This window comes from Pseudopodoces humilis, chromosome 4, assembly GCF_049639895.1.
Source record: "Pseudopodoces humilis isolate 2021_Gansu_Grassland_sample_001 chromosome 4, ASM4963989v1, whole genome shotgun sequence".
NCBI lineage: Eukaryota > Metazoa > Chordata > Aves > Passeriformes > Paridae > Pseudopodoces > Pseudopodoces humilis.
In genome coordinates, this window is record NC_142203.1 from 68,050,619 (window position 1) to 68,060,525 (window position 9,907).

A 9,907-nucleotide genomic window follows, 5' to 3' on the forward strand; every position below is an offset into this window, starting at 1 on the left:
AAAAGGCGTGATGCCCACCCCAGGTGCTGCTGTAAAGGGTAGAAAAAGTACATCTGCCCCATACTGTGTGGGTAGAGAGTTTCTTGGAGTCTGTAAATAGCTGAGTTCCCCTCATGTTCATCTCGAAACTGAGAAGGGGAACATTCCCCAGAGAGGGGGAAAGAATTGGTCAGCTGCCATCACTGGTAGAAAAGCTATTTTTAATTTTATTAAAATGTCTCTCTAGTATAAACTTTGAAAATATCTGGAACCTCTGATATAAAGATCTGTGCTGTGGCTGTGTAGCAAAGCTGTTGCTCCTGTGGCCAGTGATGGTGGCACTCATGGGGTGATGCACCTGGCATCGGGGGACAGCTGAGGCTCCTCTTTGTGATCCAGGGAAGTGTGGGGAGCACCAGGGGAGCAGGGCACTCCAGAGCCATCCTCAGAAAGGGGCATATGGGGGATGTAGTGGCCAATGGGGCCAGGATGGATCTGTGGCCGGAGCAGGAGTTGGTGCAGGGTCTCGCCCACCTGCACGAGGCTGTGGGAAAGGAGGTGGAGGTGGGAGACTGTGTCGCTGGCCAGGCTCTCCAGTAGTGCCTGCTGCCGCCGAGATGTCTGCAGGATCTGCACCAGCAGTTGCTGGACATTCTGGAGCAAGCCTGCCACGCCAGACCCTGCAGTGAGAGAGGGGTCAATGGCACCTCACCATGGCTCTGAGAGCTCCCTGTGAGGGTGTTGGGAAGCTGCAGGGAGCACCCACCATGCAGGCTTGTGTCTGATGCATCTTCAGCTGTTGCTGGCTGCTCACTGGTGGCTGCTGTCTCATGGGAGCCTGTGGCTGCAACAGCCAGGGGCAGCATTTGGTTTCCTCTTCCCATCCCCAGGGATGTCTCAGCAGGAAAACCTGTCACGGAACCTTGGCATGGAGGAAACAACAAGAGTGATGGAGACACACAAGCCTCAAATTTAGCTTGACTACAACACAGAGCCCTGGGAGGGCACTGCCTCTGGGAGCCCATGCCCCTCTCACTGGCAGGAGCTGTGCCCCGGAGCACAAGGACTTGCTCAGAGCTGAGACACTTACCGGCCTTCCCCTCAAATCCTTCCTGCTTCGGGTCAGTGTGACAGCCTGGAAGGAGAGCAGACACAGCCCGTGAGCTGCAGCTACCTCTTGCCCCAGGGCACACAGGCATGGTAGCCAGAGCAAGGTACTCACCCAGGAGGGAGAGGGGAGGGAAGCAGCAACCGGCGTCTGCAATGAGAACCGTATCAGACCCTGCCTGTGGGGCTGAGGGAGTTTACTGGGCTGAGCAGGGCAAGAAAAGCCTTACATGGCATGGCAGGGGGTGTGGGTTGCACTCCTGTAACGTGGTCCCCACCAGCTGCTGGGAGAAAGCAGAGAGGAGAGATACGCCTTCTGAAGGGACCTGCTGGTGGGTCACCACCAGCCTGGGGTCTGCCCGGCTTGCCCCGGCCAGCCCCTCAGCCTGACATGCCCTAGCCACAGCTCCAGAGTGCCCTGCAGGGCCCCAAAGCGTTTCAGAGCTAGGTACAAAAGCAGGAGTCACTCACCCACCACTGCAATGCAGCCACCTCTGGGCTGGAAGGCAGCAGCGGCGGAGCAGCGCGCAGCAACGCTACACAACAGACTAGGACTGGAAGAGAAGGAGAATCCCACATCCACTTGAAACTGCAGGGGGAATTTGGGGAGACAGAAGGTAGTTACCCAGTGTGGGAAGATGGCTGGTGTGCCCACGCAAACCAGGCTCAGGGATGTACCCTGCATGACCTTAGTGCCAAATCCCCAGGAGTGTGAACAGCAAGGGGTGTGCAGGATACAGTGGGTGGACTGAAGGGCAGGGGAGCTGCAGGCAGCTCTGGCCCTCACACACAGCCCAAACTCATCTGAAAATTTACTGTGTAACTGGGCAAGGGAGGAGCCAGGAACTGCTGAAGGGAGTCACATGGCCTGTAATGCCACCAGCCACGAGATTCCTGGGCTCTATCAGGGCCACTGCCCCTTCCAGGCCTCTTGCCTCATGATCTGCCATAGGGCAGCCAGCAGCCTTGCCATGCCCTCAGGCTGGGACTCCCTCCTGCCCTACCCCAGCCATCCCCATCCCCACATGCTCTGGGGCTGGTTTGGAGCCAAAGCCTGCGGAGGCAGAAGTCCAAACACATTCATCATCGACCAACCCTGCTGAGGGACATGCGATAGATGCCCTGATCCTCAAAGCCTCCCACTGCCAGGATGCCGGCAGGGGCTGGGGCTGGAGCCGTGGCCATGCAGCTCAGTGCAGCAGGGCAGCTCAGTACTTACGAGTGTCTGGCTCGTCCTTCGCACGCTGCAGCATCGGAGACAGCAGTGTGCTGGGGGTGTCCCCGCCAACGTCCTGCTCTGCACGAGGAGATGAAGGGGTGCAGAAAAGAACTTCAGTAACTGGGGGAAGAGGGGTGTCTGCCACCCCGCAGCCAGGACAAGCCCCACTCTGGCTGCTTGAGCCCACGGTTACCTGGTGCCTCTGATGAGGATGGAGAGCGTGTGGCAAGGGCTGACCTGCGCTTTCTGGAGGGCAGCTTCACCACGTCTAGGGGAAGAGAAAGACCATCAACAGACCCTGAATGTCCACGCAGAACCAGTCCTCCACCAGCACCTCAAGTCCAGCCACCCTGCTAAGCCCACACCCGTCCTCGGCACGCACCTGGCATCCTCCGTTCGCCGAAGACGGGCCGCCCGGCCGCCTTCCAGATGCTCTTCATGGCTCGATAGTGCGGCGGCAGCCGGGGCGAGTGGTGTCCTGCCCTCCGGCGCGTCTCCCGCTCCGAGTGGAAAGCCTGCTTGAGCGCCTTCCACTTGGAGCGGCACTGGGCCACGCTGCGCCCGTAGCCGGCCGCCGCCAGACCCCGGGAGATCTCCCGCCAGAGCGCCTCGTTGGGTCGCGACGTGGAGGCCATGAGCAGCGCGGCCTCCCCCGAGCCCCCCACCAGCGACAGGAGGCTGCTGACCTCCGCCTGCGTCCAGGCTCGCCCGCGGGGCATGCTGCCGGCCCGCGGGGCCTGGGGGCGCTCGGGCCCGGGGCGGGGGTGGGTCTCGGCCGTGCTCTCCCGAGGGCGCACCGGGAGGATGCCCCGCCGGGGGTGGCACTGGGAACCGCCCGGAGCTGCACCGGGGACCGCCCCGGGAACCGGGGACCGCCCCGAGAACCGCCCCGGGCCGCGCCGCGCCGCCGATGGCACCGGGAGCCGCACCGGGAGCCGACAACCGGGAACCGACACCCGGGAACCGCACCGACCGCCCCTGCGCCGCACCGGGCGCCGCGCCGGGAGCTGCCGGGAGGAGCCGGGAGCCGCATCGAGCATGTGCAGCCCCGGGGAGAGCCGCTGGGAAACGTAGTCCTGGACGAGATAGCCTCCCCCAGCGATAGCCGCCAGCCCGGAGCAGGGTCGGTGTCTGCCCGCGGGCTCCCGGGGGTGCGGGGGATCTCTGCCGCTCCTCCTCACGGCAGGGATGGCCATCACGGCAGCCCGGGACGCTGGGGCAGGGGAACGAGCACACAGCTCCCACCATCTTCCAGGGCTGAGATGCAGCTGCAACCCTATGTAAAAAAAAGGGGCTTGTAAGCAAACAGCCCATGGCCCTGCTCCTTGGAGAGAGGGGCGTGGGAATGTGGTCTGTGCCCCAAGAATACCAGTCTTCCCTTGCAGTCCCTAGGGCAGATCAGACCGAGAGAGACACACTTGTTCAAACTGGAGAAGGTTCTGGGGAGACCTTAAGGAGCTTTCCACTTCCAGAAGGACTACAGGAGAGCTGGAGAGGGACTTTTAACAAGGATGTGCAGTGATAGGAGGAGGAGGAATGCCTTCAGACTGTCAGAGGGCAGGTTTAGGCTAGATATTCATCACAGAATCACAGAATATCTTGACTTGGAAGGGACCCACTGGGATCATTAAAGTCCAACACCCCCCCAACAATCACCCCATGTGCCTGAGAACATTGTCCAAATACTTCCTGAACTCTGTCAGTCTTGGTGCTCCGATCACTTCCCTGGGGAGCCTGTTCCAGTACTCAAACACCCTCTGGATGAAAAACCTTTCCCTAATATTCAACCTAAACCTTCCCTAATACCATTCCCTCAGGTCCTGTCACCGGTCACCGGAGAGAAGAGATCATTGTCTGCCCCTCTGCTTCCTCTTGCAGGCTGTGATGAGGTCTCCCCTCAGCCTCCTCTTCCCCAGGCTTGAACAAACAAAGTGACCTCAGCTGCTTCCCATATGGCTTTTCCTTTTTTAGGAAGAGATTATTGTGAGGGTGGTGAGACACTGGCACAGTTTGCCCAGGGAGGCTGTTGATGCCCTGTCCCTGGAAGTGCTCAAGCCAGGTTGGATGGGGCTCTGAACCACTTGGTCTAGTGGAAGGTGTCCCAGCCCTTGTCAGGGAGCTTGGAATGAGATGACTTTTAAGGTCCTTTACAACTCCATGACATGGCTGCCCAGCCCAGCCCTGGCTGCATGTTTGAGCCATTCCCACTGCTGGCTGCCCCAAAGCCTGGAGTGTGTGATTCCCTCCTGCTGGGGTGCCAGGATGCTGGCCTCAAGGGCTGTCCCTTGCCCCAAGTGTCTGGCAGTCCCACAAACCCCCGCTTGGGCTTTTGTCCCAGGTGGTGCCTCTGGGGACCCCACCAGGAAGTGACACTTTCCATTTTGCATTACACCCGTCTGAGAAGTTGGGCTGGGAGGGGGTTGACGCTGCCCCTGTGGGCTGCAGAGCAGGAGACCAAGGAAGGGATGGAAGAGGGTGTCATGTATGCTGACCTGCGCTTTCCTGCCACACCAGGTAATGTCCCCCCAGCTCTCTCAGGGGGTTCTCTGCCCTCCTGCAGCCCCTTGCCTTCCCCAGAAATATCCTCCCAGACTTGCTCCCCCCACTCCCTCTTTTTGGGTGTCCTCTCTCAAACAGCTCCTCTCCAGCCCTTTTGCAGACTGCCTGCTCTCGGGGTAGGGGGCAGGAGGGGCTCAAGGGCAGGGAATACCCACTGCACACCCATGCCACAGCACAAACATTTCCCCTCTCTGCTCTCCCCACCAAGCAGTGTGTGCAGAGAGATAATTTCTAGGACAATCAAGCTGCTGCAAAAGGGCTCTCCCCCAATTTTCCCTGACATCCCACCTGGGATTCACATATATTTCCTGGCTCCAGGTTCACCACTGCTCCTCCCAACCCCTGCCTCCCCTCCCAGAGTTAACTCCTTTTCTCAGCTCCTCAGCAACGAGTACGCCTGCCCTGGTACTGGGCAGCCCTCAGTCTGGGTCTCCTCTCCCTGACGCTCCTGTTGGCACAAATCATCCTGGTCAGCCTGAGTTTCCACTGTAAGTACAGTCATCCAGTGCCCAGATCTCTGCAGAGGGGGTCCTGGGGTCAGGGCTGGTACCATAGCACTTGTGTACTGACAGACTGAGCTGCAGCTTCATGGAGATGGGCCCTTCTGCGTGGGGCTGAGGGCATTGAGAGTTCTGGGGCAAGCAGGAAAATTGGTGAGGCAAGACACCACCTACGTGGATGGTAAAGGAAGCTGGGGCGACAGCGTGGGCTTGGGGAAAGCCACTGTATCACATAGCAGTGAAAGAAAGGCGGGAGGGAGAGCGCTGATACTGAAACTGAAAGGCAGAAGCACTTTCCCTGAAAGCTGTTAGGTGGAGGGCTCCCAAACACAGCAAAATCTGCAGGGACCTTGCAGGCTTGTTGTACCTAAAGCAGGGCACACCACACCCACAGCCATGGGGCTGTCCTGTGGGAGAGGACACTGGGTGCTGCTGGGGCCCAGAGGTGCTGGGACACACCTGTGCTCTTCTGTTGTAGATTTAGTCCAACAACAGACGAGCAGTGCACACGGTCTCTGGAGTACAGAGGAGAGCCCCAGCTATGGGAAACAGACACTGGAAGGTAAGAGATCCTGGCTGGCTCCTGGATAAGGCTTGGAGAGGGCCTTACTGTTTCTTTCAAGCAGCAGGATCTGTCCATACTCAAGGATGATTCCCTGAGCTCTACCCCTACATATTCCTTCACCTTTACTGCCTGTTCTTCCAGTTTATGGCGTGGAGAGCTGCCCCAGCACTGCTGAACAGGCTGAACTGCTGGGACCCCTTTAGAAGAGGTGACCCCAGACAGCTCAGTGTTACCTGGGCATGCCACCAGCACCAGGCTCATGGATGCCACCAGCATCCCTGTGTCAGGTGGCATCAGCTTCTGGTGCAGCTGAAACCTTACTGAGTTCCCAGCGCTTTGGAAACTGTGTTTGTATCACCTCCCCAAACCTGCAGCCCCCTGTTCTGCTCAATGCCAGCATGTTCCTGTAACTAGCCCCCGTTCCCAGGGCTCTGGGATTGGAAGCTGGGCTCCCAAGTGAGGGCAAGTGCAGAGTGGTCTCTGTGGAGCAGATGTACACGGTGGGTTGGCTGGTGCCCTTGTCCCTGTTGAAATGAGTCACACAAACGCAGTTCGAGGTGTGGTGAAGGAAAGAGAAAACTTTATTTTTTCTCTCAGTATTTATAGATTTCTGACCATGACCAGGGACTGGATAGTCAGGTTAACACCTTCCCAACTGCACTGGCCATGAGAGATGTCCATCAAAAGGCATATCTTTAATGGAATGTATAAACACCTATGTTTATAGTTACTTTCCTGGGAAAGTGGCTAAAACTTATAGAAAAACAATATCGAGGGCCTTATTCTCAGGGCAACAGTGCCCTTACTGTCCGCTGTCACTCTCCTGGTCCCTTGGGCTGGGGGCTGGTGGCAGCCCCTGCCAGCTGCCCCATCCCACCTGCTGTGTTTCTGGTGTGCAGGGCAATGCCAGTTTTGCCCACTTGGCTGGCTCTGGGATGCGGGGCAGTGCTACTACTTCTCCTCTGCCAAAAAGAGCTGGGAGCAGAGCAGAGAGGATTGCTGCTCCAGAGGGGCACAGCTGGTCACCATCCAAGCCAACACCACTCTGGTAAGTGCACCCAGCCTGGCCTGACAACTCCCTGCTAGCATTGGGCTGTCCTGGTGACCACCTCACTGTCCCTCAGCAGTCACCCATGCAGACAGAGCATTGTCTCAGCTTCCTGGCCCATGTGCCCAAAGCCTACCAAAGCCTCCAGGCAGGGAGCTGGCAATGCTGTGCCCATACAGCCCAGCCCCCAGGGGATGTCCCCCCAGGGGCTCATGTGGGTCCTCTCCTGTGCTAGGCTTTCCTGGTGCGCACAGCTAACACGGATGCCTTTCATGTGGGGCTGAAGAAGGATGGCTTCAGGTCTGACTGGAAGTGGCTAGATGGCACCACACCAGAAGGGTGAGGCTATCAGCTTGTTCCCAGCTAGGTGTGCTGAGGGTCCAGCGTCAGGGCTCGGGGTGGTGACAGGGACAGGCATGCAGGGATGTGATCAATATTTTAGCCACCTCTTTTCTTCCCAGGATTTCACTGGAGCGTTTTAGGGAAGGGGCATTTTTATCAGGGGCCTAACCCTGGTGCCCACACTCTGCCTGGGTAAGGGGCTGCAGGGAATCCCACAAAAGCAGGGTTCCAGTTTGATTGGTGCTGAGCCCTGCTAGGATTGAGCTGGGGGTACTTTGTGAGTGATGGGGCTGGGGGCATCAGGACATGTGGCCTAATTGGGAGGAGGCTGACAGGAGACAGTGCTCCATGGGGAGGGTGAACTTTGCCTCCACAGCATCCCTGTGCAGTGTCTGGTCCCTGGCTGCAGCAGTTGCTGGTGGGACAGCCTAAGTTCTTCCTCCCCATCCCATCTCAGCCCACTCTCTCCCTTGCAGGATCTTCCCAACCCAGCGCTACACCAGGTCTTTCCAGGCCTGTGGCAGGGTGTCAGGCTTGGGACTTTTAGGTGGCGCCTGCACAGAAGCCCTCAGATGGATCTGCAAGCAGAGTGCAGCCTCTCTGCAGTGGCTCCAGTCCTCACCTCCTGCCTTCCTCTGGGGGAACACCACCTACAGCTGTGTGAGGCCCTGATGGCTGTGGTGACCCCCAGCCTGTGCCACCACCCTTGTTCCCTGCCTGACCCCAGTCCATCGGCATTCTCAGGCTCTTCTGCCTCCTAGCACAGACCTCTTTACCCTCCAAAACTCTGTACATTGCCAATAAATTATCCCAACAATTGCAGCTGGCTTTGTGGTATGGTGGGGGTAGGATAGAGGTGCATCCTCCAGCTCTCAGGCTCGGTTGCATCACTGACAAGTAGGAAATCGCATCTGCTGCTCTGTGGCCAGGAGCCAGTATTGAGCCAGCAGCAATCCAAGTATCACCATGGCCCAACAGCACCGTGAAGCAGCTCCTGTGTAGGCTGGCACAATCCCTTGGAAATTCTGGGCTTTCTGGTCGAGGTGGTTGCCTGGGGCTTTTGCCTCTTGGGGCATGCTGCTGAGAGACCCTTTGCCTCTGCAGGCCCATGGACTTGGGCTGGGCAGCAGCTTGTTTGCTGGTGCCTGCCCAGTCTGAGGAGATTCCAGCAAACACCCTCGCTTTATTTTGAGGCTGGGTTATGTGTGAGAACCTAAAAGGCCTGCTAGGGATTGGTTTGGAGTTGTTTGATCCAGAGGCAGTTCTGGTTTCGGTATAAACAACCAGGGTTGTTCCAGCAGCCTGCAGCTCTGGCACAGACCTTGCTGGGACTCCCTCCCAGCACATGCAAAAGACCAAGCCCCCACAGCCACTGCACCCTGTCAGCCTGAGCAGCACTGGGAGGTGGAAGGTGTTGCATGGGGAAGTGTAGCCGTGCTGTGGCCTGTACCCATGGGCTTGGGCTCATCACAGCCTGGGAACCTGAACGCAGAGTATGCTGAGCAGTAGGGAGCTCATTCACCCCCCACCCCCTAAACTGAGAGCATACACAAGAAGAAAACCCACTTTTTGCAAATAAAGCAGCTACTTCTGCTTTTCTGCCTATGAAGATGTGTCTCCATGCAGCATGGTCGTTGCCACACTCTGTCACCTGACCAGAATGGAGAAGGACAGGACTGAGTTCCTGGACTACTGCTGCCCAGCCACCTGCATGGCCCAGAGTGTGGCCTGCACTGACCTGCAGTTTGCTGAGGCCCCAGCTCACTGCCCTCATGTGCCTTGCAGACCCCAATGAGGATGACATTCACTACAAGAACCTGCTGCTGGGGCTAGTGCTGACAGTGGCCAGCCTTGGTGAGAACCCAGCTGCGTTCACTGCCACAGGCACACCCCAGCACAGGGTGAGCACTGGGTGATGGGACTGTGGGGTGATGCTCATGGGCATTCACCTTGTTGCAGGTTTCCCACGGAGGAGTCTCAGATGTCTTGTTCCACAAAGCCATTTATTCACAGCACAGTAACACAAACAGCTCAAAGTGGTTCCTCTGAGGAGGGATGCCCAGCAAAGGAACCCCTGGGCTTTTATCCCCTCAATGTCTGCTTGTACTCAGACCTTGGTCCTCCTCCTCAGTTCTCTTCTCCTGCCCCCTCTCTGTGTCCATCCACCTTGCTTTTGTCACCCCTCTCCCTGGTTATCCAAAAGGTCAGCAATTCCTAGCTCCTGCTGTCTCTCTCAGTGTCCATGTACCTGTCTGGCATCACTCATCTTCCTGCCCTTTGCTGTCCCAGGCGCTGGCAACTCACAGCCTCTTGCCTCAGGCTCCCACCCAGGGCTCAGTCTGCACTTCCATCTGCATCTCTAACTGCACCTTGCAAGCCCAGCTACCCAGAGCAGAGGTACTCCTCAACAAGGGGACATCTGTACCAGCCTTCCAGCTCACCTCTGCTGCCTTCCACTCAGGGTGGTTTGGTGAAGGTAGGTAAGATGGTGTCATTGGTGTCCCTTTGAGGACTCTGTCAGATTTCCTGGCTGCCCCTTGCCTCTGCCACTATTTGCTGCCGGCTCATGTCTTTCCCTTTCCTATCCC

The 9,907-nt window shown here is 57.9% G+C and overlaps 2 protein-coding genes across 2 annotated transcripts; one reads left to right on the forward strand and one right to left on the reverse strand.

Moving 5' to 3' along the window:
- Nucleotides 1-264: 264 nt before the first annotated feature.
- On the reverse strand, nt 265-3,501 carry LOC106628418 (uncharacterized). The gene is made up of 8 exons (XM_088054648.1): nt 2,688-3,501; nt 2,499-2,573; nt 2,306-2,383; nt 1,317-1,370; nt 1,202-1,237; nt 1,070-1,114; nt 746-901; nt 265-659 (listed from the first exon to the last, which is right to left on the reverse strand). Exons 1-8 carry the CDS (start codon nt 3,499-3,501, stop codon nt 322-324), a joined length of 1,596 nt encoding a protein of 531 aa, XP_087910774.1. The 3' UTR covers nt 265-321.
- Nucleotides 3,502-4,737: 1,236 nt separating this feature from the next.
- Nucleotides 4,738-7,991, forward strand: LOC102111834 (killer cell lectin-like receptor subfamily G member 1). The gene is made up of 6 exons (XM_005528050.3): nt 4,738-4,819; nt 5,242-5,352; nt 5,843-5,926; nt 6,829-6,977; nt 7,213-7,316; nt 7,796-7,991. The coding sequence occupies exons 1-6, from the start codon at nt 4,771-4,773 to the stop codon at nt 7,989-7,991; spliced, it is 693 nt and encodes a 230-aa protein (XP_005528107.1). The 5' UTR covers nt 4,738-4,770.
- Nucleotides 7,992-9,907: the final 1,916 nt, after the last annotated feature.

What these genes read in the sequence shown, in the direction of transcription:
- LOC106628418 (XM_088054648.1), bottom strand. Translation starts at nt 3,501, where the DNA reads ATGGCCATCCCTGCCGTGAGGAGGAGCGGCAGAGATCCCCCGCACCCC. An exon ending in CGGCGAACGGAGGATGCCAG is followed by an intron (nt 2,574 to 2,687) that starts GTGCGTGCCGAG and finishes CTCTTCCCCTAG; the next exon opens with ACGTGGTGAAGCTGCCCTCC. An exon ending in CACACCCCCTGCCATGCCAT is followed by an intron (nt 1,238 to 1,316) that starts GTAAGGCTTTTC and finishes TTCTCATTGCAG; the next exon opens with ACGCCGGTTGCTGCTTCCCT.
- LOC102111834 (XM_005528050.3), top strand. Translation starts at nt 4,771, where the DNA reads ATGGAAGAGGGTGTCATGTATGCTGACCTGCGCTTTCCTGCCACACCA. An exon ending in GCGCTTTCCTGCCACACCAG is followed by an intron (nt 4,820 to 5,241) that starts GTAATGTCCCCC and finishes TCCTTTTCTCAG; the next exon opens with CTCCTCAGCAACGAGTACGC. An exon ending in TGGGAAACAGACACTGGAAG is followed by an intron (nt 5,927 to 6,828) that starts GTAAGAGATCCT and finishes TCTGGTGTGCAG; the next exon opens with GGCAATGCCAGTTTTGCCCA.